The following is an 18287-nucleotide window of genomic DNA, read 5'->3' as shown; positions in this document are numbered from 1 at the left end:
TCATAGGATGTTGCACCTCATCACCTTTCTGTGGCTTATTGATATATTTGGGTATTAAACTAGTAATAATGAGGTGCACCCAACACACAAACAGTGATAAACAAGTATAAAAAGTACAAAATAATACTATTTAAAAATGTGCCAAATTATGCCACATAATTTGCCTTTTAGTGCCACATAATTTGATCCTCACCAGCCGCATAATTCTACCCAATGTAGAGAAAAAATAAATACATGACTGCACTTGTATACAGTGCATCGATGAGATTAAGGCCCCCCCGCGATACTCACAAAGCATCACCCAGACGCCTAAAGCTGCCTATAGGCCGATCTAAAATCCCTTATATATGACTCCTCTGTACCAAAATGCTACTCACTAGGGGGCATTTTTACAATGAGGCGATAAAAAATTATCGCCGCTTTAGCGGCCGTTTTCGGCCGAAAAGCGGCGATAATTTTATCGCTATATTAGCAAGGTCACGCTAACGCGTGAAACCTTGCTTTAGCGTGGGGATTTCTAACGCCCAGTTTTGCATCTCTAATGAGATGCAAAGTGGGCGTTCCTGATCTGACATGATAGGAGAAATGTCGCTAAGCGACATTTCTCCTATCATCAAGCCCCACGCTATGAAGCATAGCGTCAGGAAAAGTAGCGATAACACCTGTTATCGCTACTTTCCTAACACCTGCTTCAGGACTGACTTAGCCATGATATCCTATGGAAGGTGGATATCATGGCTAAGTTAGTGAGTCCCTATCAACTAGCTAAAGTGAGATTATCGCTGGGTTTCCAGCGATAATCTCACGTTAGCCAGTTAGCGCTAGGATTTTTATCGCCGATGAGATAAGCGTTGCTATAGCACACTATCTCAGCGATAAAAATCGGCGCTAATTATCCGCGCGCTAAGTGCGCTCAGCGATAATTATCGCCGGTTGTTGTTGATATGCCCCTAGGCTCTCAATATATAGCTTGAACATGTTATCTTTTGGTCTTTGTGTTCCTCACAGATTTGTGATTAGCGTTCTTATTATTTGTTCTTATTTATTACGATGGTTATCACGAAACTGACATTATTAAAAAATCATAATATCCTGTGACTAAAAAAAATGTTCAATTATATATGTCTACAATTAGAGAACATTCTTTTTTTAAATAGAAATTCTGAGTTATTTGTGGGTGACTACTGCATATATAATTACCCTGAAACTTTTTACTACAAAGTCAGAGTTCAGAAGACACTGTCGCCTGAAGCAATCCACGCCAGGTCCGTGCTCCGCCCGAAAGAAAGTTCACGAGGGGGAAGGTCCTGGATTCCATCCAACACGTTGTAGGATTTAACTCCGGCAGCAGCATCCCTGGGTGGCTGCTTTATTCAGAGCGCGAGAGAGAAGTCTGACCATGGTCGCTGAAAACCTCCGCGAGCTCCTGCCGGAGTTTGCGTCGGACCGCACCTTTCTCTCGGCTTTGGTCGTCTGCTCGGGGGCGTCCCTCGTAGCCCTGAGATGGCTGAAGCAGAGAAACATCCGCAGGAAGACGGAGAAGGCGAAGAAAAGGAGCGAGCTGGGACTAAGAGAAATGGAGAGGGCAATTCAGCGGTTTAAAAAAGAGGTATTCTCAGGGTGGAGGGTAAAGAGTTGGAGGTGGGCTGCAAGGAGATTTTTTTCGGTCATGTTAACTTCCTTTTACAAATTCTGCAATTCCTCAAAGTAAAACTACCAAGGGGCATATTATCAAGCCAGGCGATAAAATTATCGCCGCTTTAGCGGCAGAAAACTGCCGCTAAAACGGCGATAATGGGCTTGATAATATGCTCTATGGAATTCCAATTGAAGCCCATGTTAGATGTGAAGGACATCAAACCTAGGCTTCAATTGGAATTCCATAGAGCATATTATCAAGCCTATTATCGGCGATAATTTTATCGCCTGTCTTGATAATATGCCCCCAAGTTCCTCAGATCTACACGTGAGTAGCTCATCCCATTGAGGGATTCTATAGTACTACAAATCTCAGAATTCAAAGTAAAGATCCTGTACTAGTCGAACTACTCATGCATTTTACTAGCAGGCGTTGTAGTACATTTTTTGTTTATTTAAATCAATAGTTAATCAAACTATACCGTACATACAATACATAACCATGAGAGGATTTACACTTTCAAAGTCCCTACCCCTCCACAGAGCCGATAAAAATCTACCCACAGCACACATTACATCCATTTTACTAGGAAACGTGAGCGTTCTGTAACTTTCCCACTCATGGAAGTGACACATGACCCCATGCCAAGTGTGGGACCTTCGGTAAATCCTGGCTTTTTGGCAAACAGCAGCTTGCGTGCAGGGCAGGTTCTAGGGCGGTGGGCTGGTGCAGCCGCACCTGGCACTGACCTTGGGGCGGAGGGAGCCGTGTTTAGAAATAACACTGGTTTAAAAAGCACCTGTTGCGGAGTTCCTTGTGTGTTCCGCAGTTTTCAGGCAACAATAGAAATGATTGAGGTTTTGTCCAGTGGCTGTTTCCATGCAGAGAGTTAATATGCCACTGAAAATAACATGTACCATAGAGAACACAGAACTGTATTTTACGCGGATCGCTAAGTGAGCTACTGCTTTTGTCACAGAGGTTCTTTTGTTACGTGCAGGTCATAAGTTGAAACCCTAATATAGCACAGGGAGTTATGAAGTGTTCCTAAAGAGCTGCATGCAAATTGCATGGTATATGTTAGAAAGTTCTGTCTCCCACCCCCAGTCTTTCATTGTCCTAATGTTGCTAAAATGGCTTAATTTTAATATTAATACATTCTTATTGGTAAAGCCAACCACTGTGGCATGTTTTAAATCCTGAATTTCTACTTCCCAGACCAAAAACTCTTAAAATATACTGCTTACTTGTATTGGTGGCATGTGACGCCTACACCTTGTAATCCTCATTATTTTTTGTAAACTTTCCTATAGAGCGATTTACAAACGTATGACTCACTGTCTCTATAATGTGTGTGGTGTTAAGTGCCAACCTTCACTGGTATGAGGAGCCCTATAAAATAAATGAAATGCATTAAACAGGGTGGATATGGAGAGAGAGTTTATGGAGAGATGACGGGCACTGGTGGAGTGTGGTAGTGAGGTAATTTGTGGCTAAAGAAGTTTTTTTTGAGGGGGCACCAACAAAGTTTGTCGCACTGGGCGTCACCAGTGCTAAAGCCAAACCTATTGCGTAACTGAATTTTTGAGCCCACACTTGAATATCTGCCAAGATTCCAAGTTCCATGTGTTATGTGCTGCTCCAGTCCAGGTTTTTCCTTTGAATCTCAGGACTTGCAGTTATGTTTATATTGGAATAAACTAGAAGTCTCAGAATTCAAGGAAAAAACCTAGGGGCATATTCACAAGAAACTATCGCCGAACTAACGTCACTTTATCGCAGACAAAGTTGTGATAAAAATACCTCCCCATTCACAAGCCTGTGTAAACAGCCCACAGCACCAGTTCACCCATGATAGCAGCCACAGATACCAACCGCAACTATCGCTAATGAAATGCAGAGTGGGCATTCCCGTGCCAAAAGCCGCAACAACATCACACCTTAACATTCTCAACGACCAGACAGAACTGCGATAAATACACAAAACAGTCGATAAGGCACGTTAGCACCAGGAAATCTACACCTGCTCTGACCTGGTGTAAAGTCGGATGGCAGCCCGCACCACAAAAGGGAGACCCGCCCAGGGCCACATCGGAAGGGTAACAGATGCCATGGAGCCACCCATCATGCGGCCGGGACACCCAAGAGGGCCACAACACCCACCCACACCACTTCAGGACCACAACCCACACCCGGAACACCCCCCCCCGGACCACCCCAGACACAGCGCAGACAAAGACAGCTAACCCCCAGGAAGCGTACCAGCCTCACAGACCCAACCCCTGACAATGTCACCATCCACCACAGGCTGAAAGGGACAACCATCCCATGCATCCCGACCATCATCACCCAACAGGCCAACGGCACCAACACAGCAGACAACCAACATCCCACCCCACACCAGGCTGCTGGCTTGGCTACACCTGTTGGCCCCTGGCACCCCCCAACCAACACCCACCAGAGTTGGAAGAGTCTCACTGCCAGCCACATCCAAGTCCCTCACACCTGTCCTGGACATCACCATCACCCTGGTACCCCAGTCCCCATACATCCAACACTATGAGCAGGTCACGCTGGAGACCAAGCAAGAATCATACTCACATGTAGTACTACGCTTCTCTCATGGAGCACGCATAGTTTACACTACTACGCACTATGCAAAATGCACATAGCACAGTGCAAAAACTGTGCTACAACACGTAGCGTAGCAGCACTATCAACAATACCCACAAATGCTTTGATAAAGCAATTGTACTTGCTAAAAAGCATATAACCAATTCACAAATGTGAACTGTGAATTAAAACATTAGGCAATGAGAGGTGATGATTTTGGGGTCCCCCCAACCTAGGGGGAGGACCAAGCAGATGCCTTGAACACAAAGAGCATATCATGCTGGTGACCGATTCAGTGGTGGTCCCTTCCTCCTAGGACCACCCCAAGCACAGTTATAGGCAAAAATACAATCCCAACCAAACGCCCGGCAAAGCATTATGGGACGAGATTAGCAGTGGGCAGCGAATATTATAGTGTACAATATCAAAATAATTCTACAAAGAGCTGCAGTTCAACTAGTCGTTACTAGATGTCCCTCATGAGTCAAATGCAAAAGCATTGAAATTATTATTACATCAAGCTGCGGTTCCACTAGTCGTTACTAGATGTCCCTCACGAGTCAAATACAAAAGCATTGAAACCCTTTCATGAAGCTTTTGCATTTGACTCGTGAGGGACATCTAGTGGCTGTGGGCCACTGCTAACCGCTGCCTCTGGCCTACACTGCCATCCAGTAGGTCACAGACTCTTCATTCTGCAATGGCTGAGTTCATATCAGCGTACCGGCATCATCGCAAACAGCATCCCCTCTCAGCCCCGGTGCCACTAAGTCTGTTCCCCGACAATCATGTACACTCTCTGGTCGAACTTTGGTGGCGTCTGAGTCTATGGACTAGGGGCCAGTTTTCATCCTCATGTAGCTGATACCAAATTGGTGGTGGCACCGAGGCTGTCGCATTCCACGCCTCCATTTGCTGCTTCCGGATAAAATCAATTCTTTAGGCGTCATGCCCTGGAGGACACCTTCCAGTGTTCCCCGATACCCTCCGCAACATACACCTCGGACATTGATGGTGACCCACTCAGATCGCATGGCCCAGCTGACTGCACCGCAAGTCACCGTTCCGTGGCTGGGTGCCTGTGCCTACCGCTGTGCATCCGGGCCACTAACTCTGTACTGGTCAGGTCCGGGACCCCTTCTTCTGAGAAATTGGATGGCCCCTGAAGTGTTGGCCTTGGGGTCATCAACACCATGTTTCTTTGGCCCTGCGCTGTCCGCAGCCTCCGGCCTCAACTGCAGGCCACCAGGTCACACACATAGATTCAGGTCCTGACCGGCCTGGACGTCGCATCCCCGCAGGAGGCACACGCCAACACCGCAAGGATCACCTCCAAACGCCATCTGCCAGAGTTGATACTGTGGTCCTGACAGACGTACGAAGTTGCTCAGACCTGTCGTGGATGCCATCATCGGCCTGATACCCTGCTCAGCACTCCAGGTGCCAGTGACTCAGTGCACCACAAGCCATTGTCCGTTAGTGATTGAGTTTTGTGCTGTGTAGATATTGCGCAACTATGTCACCTCATGCAGTGTGGAAGACCTGGGAATATGATGGGGAAGATGTGTCAAGTGTGCGAACGGGAGATGGCACAGACAATGGGAGGGCAGGAGGCAACATCCCCAAGGCAGGAATGCAGACTGGAGGTGGTAGTCGAGCCACACACCCGGAACCATTACTAGGTATTGCTCTGTAGACTGCGAACGCAACAGTTACCTCAGGCAGTGTGGGAGACCTGGGACGTTGATGAGGAAGTTGATGCAGGTGTAACACACCCCACTGCATCTGCAGCAGGACTAACCCGAAGGGACACAATCCTTTAAATTCCTTCACACTCATCTCTAGTGCCCCTACCTCAGTGCACTGAAACTCACAGAACCACCTGACTGAATATTTGGGGACCTCTGTCCTTATTCCGGCTCCCACCATGTTGCTCTGCAGTTGACTCTGTTATGCATGTGTTTTCTGTTTCCATTGTACTGGTGTCCAATGTTCAAGTTGTCGCCAGCACCAAGCATTCCATGCGTACTGGCTTACACTCACCCCACACACATCCAGCACAGGCGTCACTGTGCATGTGGCCCTGCCAATAAAGGGGCCAGGCGCACATGCCCATAGCCAGTTCGACATGATATCTACGTGTGTCCCTGTGGTCTTGTTGTATGCATGAGGGCCCTGGGCCCTAGGACATTACGCTGTGCTGTGTACATCGGATGCAGACATGTCACCGCAGGCAGCGGGTTGGAGCTTGGACATGTAGCTTTGTCGTCATCCACTCAGTTCATAAGGGGAGTGGCCAGGGCCTTCGTACGCAGAGCCAACATGGGTGTGTGACTGCAATTTGAACTCCCCTGCCCATGGTTCTGTACTGTGAATCTGCAACTGCATGTGTCTCTATGGCAGTGTGGGTCTACTTAGTGGGGTGTTGGTGGCCCCTGAAGGGTGATAGACACCTACGTATGTGTCCTGGTTCGCATTCCATGGGTTTGGCCCCCACCCACACCTGTTGGGCCACCTCCTTTCTGGTGTGCAGGCACATGGCATTGGGGTGCGATGTGTGGGTGGGTGAAGTGTCGTAGGCCAGCTGTGCTTGCGGGTGCTTCCTGCTGTGGGGTCTGTTACAGGCTCAGTGTTCTCCTCTGAGTAGGTTGGCTGTCCGGGTCCTGGTGGGGTGTTGCACGGGATATCCATGTGCTGTTGTAGGGCGTCAGTGTTCACGGTGTGGTGGTCCTCTCCGGCATCACTGATGTGTTGTATTCTGTGCTCTGCTGAAGGAGTTGTGTTCCCCTCTGCGATGTGAAGGAGAGGTGCGTATTGACTTTGCGTTGACATGTATGTTGGTGCATTGTGCAGGTTTGCATGTATGACAATGTACATTGTGACTGTTTGGGGGTTCTGGATTTTTCTGCGGGACAGTGTACATTTGGTCTACATGACAGATGTGATGTCGTACGCGTACATTTCCATTTCACAGTTTCCGGCTCCATCGGAGGTAGTAGGCATGTTTCTGTGCATGTGCGGAGCCAGTTGTGTCCTCTGTTCTGCAGTGTCGCTTATGCGCGTTGTTCCTCGTTTTTGTCTATGTGGGTGTGCTGTTCGTGCTATGTGTGTGTGCTGCAGTGTGCCAAGGGGATCGGGCCCATGGACCTGGGTAATTGTGGATGTGCAGTGTGCTACACCTCATTGTGCATGTATGCCATTGTGCCCAATAATTGCCCTTCATGAGGGGACCTGGGTTCGTATCAAAACCAGCCAATCGACTGTAACAACCAAGGTTCCAACCAATCACAACCTCAAACAAGGATGCGTTCTCGCCCCTCTACTTTTTAATCTCTATATAGCCGACTTGGGAAAAGCCCTGGAGGGGGCAAATCTACTAACACCAAGGCTGGGGAAAGTGTGGCTCCAAATTCTCCAATACGCCGATGACATAGTCATAATAGATCACACTAGGACAGGCCTACAGAAAGCGTTAGAAGCTCTGAATAGTTCTAACCAAAGAGCAATCTCTTGGTGAACCAAGAGAAGACCAGGATAATTATCTTCGGGAAGTACCACCGAAAGAAGACAGCACAATGGCGCATAGGTGACCTGCAAATCAGAACATGCAGAAGTTATAACTATCTGGGTCTCAGGTTATCGGAAGCAGGGCCAGACTGGGAACCAAAACCAGACCTGGCAAGGTGCTCGGCCGCCCCCCACCTGGGCTTGGGGGTGCCGCCGAGCTCTTTGCCAGGGTCGGTTTTCGGCTGATTTTGTTACAGGGCCGATGGCCCTGTAACAAAAATGGCCCCCAGGGGCCCAAAATCATCCCCCACCCGTGCGGCCCACCGGGAGATTGCCCAGTGCCCGCTACAGCCAGTCTGGCACTGATCGAAAGGGGCCAAACCCACAGCCCATCTGAAACATCTAAGAAGCAAGAGGGTCAGCATCATACACAGTTTGAGAAATCTCAATCGACACACTACATAGTCCAACTGCTGAACCCATCTTGAAAGTCTTAAAAGCAAAACTAGTTCCTTCTTTTAACTATGGCCACCAAACCTTCCCCGGAGCCTTCACTAAGTTCCTCACAAACCACCAAATTTCTGCCTATAAGAAGGTCCTAGAACTCCCACGACAGGACACGAAAGCAAGAGTAAGGTTGGAGCTGGGACTCCCCCGTCCGGACAGTATCTGCTCAGGGGATAATTTAAAATACTATATTAGCACCCTACATGCTCCAGCACCCTCTCTGAAAACACAAATTAAAACAATCTTTGAAGAAGGTGGAACTCCATGGCAGGTTCAGCTGGCAGTAGCCATAAAATCGCTAGAAAAAGACGCTCGAAATTTGCATAACTTAAACATTCCAGTAACCGCATGGAAAAGATCAGTGAACCCACAGGTCAAGAACATATCCAATGAAAGAGACCTGGAATGCTTACACCATCAACCCAATCTCTCATCACTGGACACTTTCTACATAGTGGGAAAACCTCAGCCTTACTTTGAGCAAGCACTGACAGTCCTGGCCCGGAAAAAAATCACCTACATGAGACTTTTTGCATTGCCCATCACGGACTTTAACCATGCCCGGAAGGAGAATGCAGCTGCATGTCGACTTTGTAGTTACCATCGTGAATCCTGGCTCCATCTGCTGTGCTGCTGCCCAAAGTTAGCTAGCGAGCGGCACTACTGGTACTTCCCATCTGCAGGTCTCACAGCCTCGTACGATGCAGAGAAGCCTTAGACCTGTGTTTCTCTGCTAAAACAGCTCAAACAGTTGCGCGGCTAGGGAAATTTACAGAATCAATCCGGGCGACACTGTCACAGAAAATTGAGTTACAAAAAGAAACCAGCCAGCTAGCAAGCAAGAGAGACCTTGACAATACTCCCCACTAAGCATTATGCACTTGTACTCTACTGCCAGTTTGGATAACTGTTTTTAATGTTTTAACTCTCTTATAATTAGTAGCAATTTGTGTGGGTTTTTAACTCTTTTTCCTTTTATAGATTATTGTAATGATAGTATATTGTAACGATATTAAGTAATTGAACAATAAAGCTGTATACTCTTTTCCTACTGTTGCTCACACTGTAGTGGGAATAGTAATTTTTCCACCTCCGCTATCCAACATTTTCCATACTGCTGCACTCACCTGAGTTGGAATAGTAAATTTAATTACTCCACTAGCCAACACTTACCCTACTGTTGCACTCACTGGAGTGGGAATAGTTATTTTTACCCGTCCATTATCCAACACTTTCCCTACTGTGCACTGACTGCATTGTGAAATTTAAGTTTAAATATTTTTGTAATAGTTTAATGTTTTAATTCATTATAGATTTTATTTTTTTAACATTTTAAATCATTAATATATATTTTTAATTTTTATAATATTTTAAACTTTTAGCATAAATTAAAAATAATAGTTTATTAATTGTTTTAAGGTAAATATGTGTATAAATCATTGTTTGTGTATTTATCTGTACTATTACGTTTATTTGTTATATTTTATTAAATTGTATATTAAATATATTATATTTTGTTAACATTATATTTATTATATATTATTCAATTTTGTATTTATATAACAGTCAATATTTTGCACATCTATATTTACTACATCGATATTTTTTTAGTCGATATTTTTGTACTTACCTGTTCAAGTATAGGAGTCAATATTTTTTACATCAATACTTTTTACATCGATGTTGTGTCAGTGAACCGTATTATATATAAAACATAACTAGTCAAATTGAAATTTTGCCTCTATCTATCACAAAATCCTTAACTACTGTTTGAATAATATAAAATGTAATTCTTCCGTTTCAAATAACCATGGCCAATGCATTCCAACTTCATCGAAAGTAATGGAAGTAATTTTCAATGGTAAATCCTTTTTCTAAGGATCTCAAACATACTAGTCCCATTTGGCCTCAGCCTGGCATTTCCTAAGATTCATATCAACATCCCTTGGATCTTTACCTATGTTTTGTAACCCATGAAACTTACATTTCATGTCATCTGGATTACAATCTCTAATCTGTTGAGCTAGGGAAGAATGCTTATCTTGATTTCTAATGGCTCTAGCATGTTCTTGTATTTTGAGTTTGAGCCTTCTTTTCATACTTCCCACATATGTCTTTAAACATCCACAAATCATAATATAACAAACATAATCACTATTACAATTTGTAAACTGTTGAATGTGATATGTTCATTGTGTATTGTATTTAAAAACCTTAATTTTGTACAAACCGAGCTCACACATATTGCAAGGAGTGCAAACATAGAATGCTTTTGGGGGATTCAGGTAACCACTACCGTGTATCACCATTAGAACTTACTGATGACAGATAATTTCTAATTACTGTTTCCTTCACAATCTTACATCTTCTGTGTGTTACCAATGGTATATATGTAATTACTTCAGTTATCCCTGGCAACCCTAACAGGAGTGACCAGTGTTTTTTAGTATACTGTAAATAGCATCATGTTCCTGACTGAATGTCATCATACTCAGGGCTAATCTATTTTTACCTAAACCTTTAGATTTCTACACCAAAATAGTTTTCCTGTCTACTGCACAAATTCTTCTTTCAGCCTAATCCAGCAAGGTGTTCATGTAACCCTGTGGCACCAATCTTTTTCTCAGATTGCCAACTTCCTTTTCAAAACTGTCATCCTCACTGCAATTTCTGCTTAACCTTACCATCTCTCCATAGGTTATACCCTAATAACTAACTAGGCTGAAAACTGTTAGCTCTTAAGTTATTATTTGTAGCAGTAGGTTTTCTGTTCAAAGTACTTTGGATAGACTCTCCTTTTACATACATTTCTACATATAGAAAACATATTTTGTACTCATCATGTCAAATGGTAAACTGCACATTCAGGTTATTACTGTTCAGGTATTGTAAGCATCTTTGCAGTTGTTCAGTGGGCCCTGTCCAAATCAAGAGAACTGTGCCTGTAAATCGACCCCATAAAAAAATGTAGTCCTGTACTTGTCCTTGGCAGGGCAGAGATCAGCAGGCAGCAGGGCAACACAGCAAAGCCGAAACACAGTTCTACCAAAGAAACAGCCAAGAAGAGTGGCAATCCTTGTAGCACAGCAGTCTTTACTCCTGGCAGAGTTCTTCACAGGTCAAGTGATGTACTGTCTTGGTAGGGTCAGACGTCCAGTACTTACATCCAGTTGTGCCTTTGAAGTGGGGGTGACTTCAAAGCAGGCCTTTTAAGTGTACAGTTCACCCTTTCTTTCCAGCCCTCGGTCCAAACTATCAGTATGGGGATAATCAGCCCTTTGTGTGCAAAACAAAACACTGCCTAATCAGGGGTAAGTGTCAGCTCACCCCCTCTTGTCACGTGGCCGATAGGAACATTGTCAACAGCACTAAATTAGCATGGCTTATACAGCCATTATGTTGCTTTTGCGCACGTTACTTCATAACTTTATTTTTGCAAGACTCTGTTTATAACTTTCACATGAGAACTGCCTGCTGTGTTTGTTCTCTGCCTGTTCCTGGATTTTAGTCTGAACATTGTGAGCAAGGTCGATGAACAGTGCCCCTTGTTATTCTGTTCTGGTCAGGCCCTAGCACCTGGACAAAACATATCACTGTAGCTACTGCTGGAGACTCATAATTTGATATTATGGGGATACATGTTTAGGTAAGAGTCTCTTGGAGAGGGACCTTTCCAGGGAGAAGAGCAACACCCAGCTTCAATGTAGAAATCCCATCTATGCTCTAAGGTATGGAGTCTGCTAACAAAACCCAGAGATCTTCTATTATATAATAATACTCATTCCTACCAACGGGAGGGAGCTTAGGCGCTTTATTCCTTTTCTCTATTGTTTTTATATGATGACCGTGCCATTCATAATGTATGGACTGGCTGCGATGCTAACTGTACACTGTTATGCATTTTTAGGTCTCGTCTGAGACAGCGCTTTAGCGCTGCTCTGGCGGGACTTATAGTAAGCCAGTTTTGGAAGTGCAAACAGTGGCTTTTCAGGCCGCCAAATACAGTGCATGTGCCCCGGGCGCGCGCACCATTTGGCAGCCTGAAAAGCACTGCCTGATCACTTGCTTTGATGTCCTCAGTGAGCCGCGCGGCCACTGAGGACATCAAAGTGCACACCATTTGCCATCCCTATTGTCTAGCTAGGTGTCGTCCTTGTTTCCTTTGATCCCTATCTTTCCCTTTCTCAATCTCACCCTCTCCCTGCCTTTTACAACTGCGGCCCGCACCACTGTGCCCGCCCCCACTCCCCCCTCCTACTCCCTCCTCGTTAGCTTCAATATACAAAATAAAATTACCGATAGCAACTGTGAATAATGGGGGTGTTATTCAGCTCGTGGTTCTAAGTGACGTCATAGACAGCGCAAGCTTTCTTGTTACAAGCGCTACTGTCTGCTTGTTTACTTGAGGTTTCTACTGTTGCTTGTGCATATTGCCTGAAATACAACTCCTTCTTAATTCTGCTTTCACCCACTGTTGCACGAGCGACATTCATCGTTTGTCTCCTCCCCTTTTCTATTGCCCAGCGTGTTTCCCCTCTGGGACAGGCCTGTGTTATGGCACGTTCCCAAAGAGCAGGGGGCGGTGCTCGTGGATTAGGCGTCTCCTCAGAAGCATAGCATGGCTCGGGATCGGCTACATCCCTCAGACTGTTTACAGTCCGGTAAGCACTGCTCTCCGGTACTGAGGCTTCGTTAAGTGGGCTCCCATGTCATGGGTGTGGCTGAGGGGGTGTTGTATTCCGTTGCAAGTAAAATGTGCTAACGGGAACTGCCTGCATTTTTTAATATGATGTGACCCGGGAGACATTGTGGACGTACGGCCAGAGCTGCCGACTTTGAATGGAGCTGGGAACCAGGTTCGAGCCGCGGCGTCAGCTCAGCTTCCTGCGATTCTGGACAAATCACTTAATCTTCCCGTGCCTACAAACAAATGTGTCACCTTGTGTAACGTAACTAGTGCTCGTATAATGCACTCCAATACCTTCGGTAATGCAAGAAAGAGAGTTCTCTAAGCATGATGGCCGGTGCCGAGATAGCTTTAGCTGCTTTTTTTTTTTAAACAGATTTATATAGCGCAAACTCGAGCCGAAGGTATAGGAGCGCTTTACATGAGCACAGTTACGGTACACAAGGACACATTCTTTCCCTGACAGTGCTTGAAGATGCGCAAAATGGCTTGTTATAAGGTAACTTGGGGAAAGGGTTCAACTAAATTTGGCAGACCTGTTCGAATGAATTGGGCATATTGCCATATGTACGATCACAGAGGTGTTTAACATAACTCTTCATGACGGGGAACCCGCCCAGCAGCGAGATGGGAGTATGCTTCTATTTCTTGAGGCTAGTGAGCAGTTTTCATGCTGGCTCAAAAGCTGCACCTTTTCTGTAGTAAAGCCTAGGTTGAATTCAAGCATTGACTGCTGGGACATCATTATCGGAAACCGTGAAATGTTGAATGTTTTAGCACTTTAAAATAAGCACCTATGGTATTTTACTGGTATGGTTAATCAACTCTCGGCACCATGCTGCTTCTTGAGGGCTTGTGGCACAGTTATCTAAACTCTTCTTTCACCCTGACGTAGATTTTCGTGTCTGGTGAAAGTAGACGTGGGTGTCAGCAGCATTGATGGCGCGCACAGGCAGAATTATACAGGTTTCTGTTTTTTCTAATTTCGGAACATTACTGCAGTGACACGAAGAATGCACATCCTTATAAACAACCAGTTAGCCCCTCCTAGTTTGGGGTAGACTTGACCTAAAATAACTTCTTCTAATCGTTCTCCTTCCCAAATCTTAAACACTGCTCCTCTCCTACTAAACTATGCTTTAAACGAGGGGTCATTGTATCACAATAAAGTTTACCGTGCCTACTACTTTTAAATAAGACCATAATACCATTCTTGCATTTCTTATTTTTGGTTTTCAGAAAGGTTTTGGAAGATACGGAATCAAAAAGAAAAGTCAGTGAAGAAGATGTTTAGTTATCATAAGTAGCAGTGCTGCACACATTTCTACTTTAGATCTCACATTTTTGTGCTGGCTACAAGCGTCAGTGCACGATGGCGTGCACTCGCACAGCTGCTCCCCGCATTCCCCCTCCCTTCTAGCCCAGCCATCTGCCTTTTCTGCGCCAGCCTTCAGCACCATGCCCCTCCCCCCGCTGCTTTAGCGTGTCATCGCGATCGCGATCACTTTCGCTTTCAGAGTGATCGCGATCGCGATCACTTTCTCCTGGCCTCTCCCCTCTGCAGCGTCGGTGTGTATATTATTGGCTTCTTGTGACTGCACATTCAAAATCACTGTTTGTCGTCAAAATCCGGGTGCGTTTTTCACACTATTCTGGACAGCATCTTCTGAAATCCTCAGCAAAGCACGTCAAGAGACATTGCATGAGCCGTTATGAGATGTTGGTTTGCTTTCACGGTGTGTTGTCGTGTTTTAGCTTATTTGTAATGCAACACTATTACATGTGGACTTCTCATCAAAAGTAAAAACACAGAGATGTGTAGTGGACTATATAGCAAGCCCAGCGCCTGATTAGGTGCTTCTGTGTGCGCGCTCGCTGTTTCTTTCTGTCTTTCTATCTCCCCCACCCTTCTCTCAATCTTACTGGATTTCTTTGTTGCTCTCTCCCTCTCTGTTTCTCTCTCGTCCTAACCATTTTCTGTGTCCCTCATTCTGAGTCTCTCTATCTCATTCTCTCTCCTTTCCTAACCCTCTTTGTTCCTGCAGTTCCCCTGTCTCTCTCACTCCTTCACCCTCTCTCTATCTCTCCACCCATCTGTCTTCCGTACTTCCGTTTTTCTCTGGGCCCCTTTATTTCCCTGAGCCTGTGTCCCTCCCCGATACCAAATCTGAAACAAGCATTGGCATAACCAATAGGTCTCGCTTTTGGAACCTTATAAGTGTTTAGCCATGCAACAGTTGCATAACTAAATACTTATAAGGTCCCAAAAGCGAGACCTATTGGCAATGCCAATGCTTGTTATGCTTGTTGTGGCACCTATACTGCATGTTAGTGCACGGTAGTTAAAATAAACATTTCGAATTATATTCGTCTCTCGGTCAGATCTTATTGTGAACAGGAGCAAGAGAGTGAGAAAAAAGGTCTGTCTTGTTACCACATTTCCCGAGAGATCCGGGAGTGTTGTGCTCTGGGTTGTCTAATCATTTGCTTCTCCGTGTTTGTGTAGGAGAGCGAGTGAGACACTATAGCGAGTCGGTCCTGGGTTCGGTACTGAGGCGGTAGGAAGGCTTAGCCTCTATATACCAAGGTCCCATAATCCTATGCATAGTTCTGTGTATGTGCAGAATCCCTGCAACATCGCGCCACCAACTTTTGGTATGGTAATTATTCATGAGACCCTTCGCTTGCTCTTGTCCATGTACCCTCGCACCAGTTACGGAGACATCCATTGTGTGGGGGAGTTTACCTCCTATATTGGAAATGTTATAGGTTTTTCAAGCTTGAATTCTAAAAGGTTCCCTTCGTTCTTAGCCCATTGTTGCGCTGCATTCTATAAAGGCAATTATCATTGCTGCTGCTACACCTGCTGCGGTCACTGCACATTTGACTGCGCATGGAGTCCCAGTTGTGGGAGCGGATTTTATATTTGTCGTAGAGGCAAATTCAGCTTACCGCTTCGAGGTTTTTTACTCCTGGGTAACGTTTCCTGCGGTTGATGAAAACAATAGTTACTTTCATGAATATAAAAGTGGTGCGGTGCCACAAAATTACTGTCCGTCTTTTTTACTTGAAGTTCCATTGTCAGCTTGGGAGGACATCATATGGTTTAATGGCGCCCTACGTCACCCTGTTTCAGTGTCCCTCTTGGACCCTTGTCGGTCGACGGGGCCACTTGGCCCATTTTGGCAAGCTTTACCCCGCATCCAAATTATCAGACTGTTTCACATGCAGAGCTGCGAATATTACACACGTCTTCAATTCACATACATAGAGGTGTCATTCAATATCTTTCTGGTAATGTACCGGCGGTTCCGGCATGTGCCGCTCAGCCACCAGGGCATGGTGGCATTGTTATTATTCCTATCATGATTAATTTGGTGATGGGCAAGCGACCACAGAATAGGGATGAACCCCTCAACAAAGAAGTGATTCGCCACAACAGTTTGAAGTAAAGGCAAAGCAGGCTGGACAGGTTCCATACCGTGCCCCGTTTCAGAAGTTGCAGATTTGACAGCAAAATATGCCACAGATGGTAAGAATCCTGCTCCTCGATTGGAGATGGGCTGTGACACTCCTCGGCAGCGTGGTGGAAGTTACCATAATGCGGGCGGCACTCTGTTCTTGTCTGGAGGCGAGAGCAACTGATACTTTTATAACAGTGGAAACAGCAGATACACGAGTTGCACCCCCGCATAGTCTTTATGAGATAATCCTCCAAATTGAGGGTGTTATCAGATAGACAATTAAGTAAATATTTTGGGAAAACCTTACTTCCTCCTATGACATTTTGTTAGCAGAAGCTGATTGGTCTCCCCCATTCCTCTTGGCTTCTTCACGAGGGGAAGAAGTAATACTTCCTAGTTTTTCTTGCTACGTCTCTGAGGAGGCTAAACAAGCTTACGCGTGGGCTGGAACAAATTATCACTGGCCCATGAGATACCGTTACACTCTACGCCACAGCCACAAGCCCAATACCCAATCAAATGCGATACCAAAGCTTCCCTGAGTGGAATTTTGTTCCTGTGAACCCAGTGTTTCATAAATGAATAATCCTCTTTTTCCGATAGTGAAACGGGATGGTTCCTATCATACAGTGTTGGATTACAAGAATTTTAATACTCATGCTCGTACATTTGCCGTACAAAACACACACAAATCTGCGTTGATAAATAACATAGTGTGTAAAAAATATAAAACAACCCTTGATATATCAAATGGATTTTACAGTCACGATCTGGCTCCTGATAGCTGTGACTTAACCGCATTTACAGCGACCAGCAATCAGAAAAGATTTATGCGTTTGCCCATGGGCTATAAATAGTCCAAGGGCTTTTGCAGCACGGGTGGTCTCTCTTTCGCATAACATGGACCCGGATGCTTTCTTTTACATTGATGACAGTTATTTAACAGATGAGGAGTTGATACCGCTTTTAGTCCATGTTGATCGCGTTGTTATGTCTGTTGCCGTCCAGGGGTACAAATTTAACTTTGCAAAGTATTACATCGCCTATTTGACGGTGCTCTTTTTGGGTTATGAACTCAACAGTGAAGGTAGAGGCTTCCACTTTAAAGAAGTTGCAATCTTGGCTGGGATTTTTAAATTTGGGAGATCACATATTCCAGAATATGCTCAGCGTATCAAGCTGCCTATGTGTTGATACAACCCACCTTTTCCTCTTACAGCTGGCTTCCGGAGCACGCCGCATTTCTTCGATCTTTGCAGTCAGATATGCTTGCGACCAACTTCCTCTTAACAAGAGACAATTCGACAAATTTAGTCATACGGATTGTACCGGGTACAGTGGGTTTCACATTCTTGACGTTTAATGAGGGGTATACAGTCTCCATTGCATACAAATTGCACTTGTACACTTCAGCGGAAAAATAAGAGAAAAAATAAGAACATCAAGGATGACAAAATGTACTCCTTCTGTAGATTATTTAAGGACCCTATAAACATCCAAAGAGCACAGGACATCATCCCAGTCTTTCCAATCTTTAATCAGAGAAGATCCTTAGAACCGGTTAATCACTTAACATATAAAGAAGAAACAACTAAACCCGAACCTCCAGCTACAAAAGTGTGTGAGCTTGTCCCACTGAGAAAGGAAATCAGAAATGACAAAAAGTACTAAGAAAAGAGCATAACGAAGATTCACAAAAAAAAAATTCCACACTTTCTGTCCCCTGAACAGAAAGCTTTAGCAAATGTGCAAACCATTACGTCTCCACGAACCACGCAAAATAATGGCCATTACCAATAGACACAAAAGTAGACCACAAACAAATAAATCCCCTGGCATCACATTTTTCTATAAACTACTATCTGTGTAT

General features: G+C 44.9%; 1 protein-coding gene across 3 annotated transcripts in view; it reads left to right on the top strand.

The window, feature by feature from the left end:
* The first annotated feature begins 1320 nt into the window (after positions 1-1320).
* The window catches only part of LOC146835070 (vitamin D3 hydroxylase-associated protein-like), a 562514-nt gene continuing 545547 nt past the window's right edge, over positions 1321-18287 (top strand). For 2 of the 3 annotated variants that reach the window (XM_085602734.1, XM_085602733.1), the window contains exon 1: positions 1321-1609. In XM_085602734.1, the coding sequence (XP_085458860.1) occupies positions 1400-1609 (210 nt within the window). In that variant the 5' untranslated portion in view covers positions 1321-1399. The remainder of the gene's footprint in view (positions 1610-18287) is intronic. The other variant, XM_085602732.1, reaches the window with a different exon arrangement.

Source organism: Triturus cristatus, chromosome 4_2 (genome assembly GCF_964204655.1).
Source record: "Triturus cristatus chromosome 4_2, aTriCri1.1, whole genome shotgun sequence".
NCBI lineage: Eukaryota > Metazoa > Chordata > Amphibia > Caudata > Salamandridae > Triturus > Triturus cristatus.
Note: the sequence above shows the minus strand (reverse complement) of the source record. Positions and strands in the feature narration are given on the sequence as shown.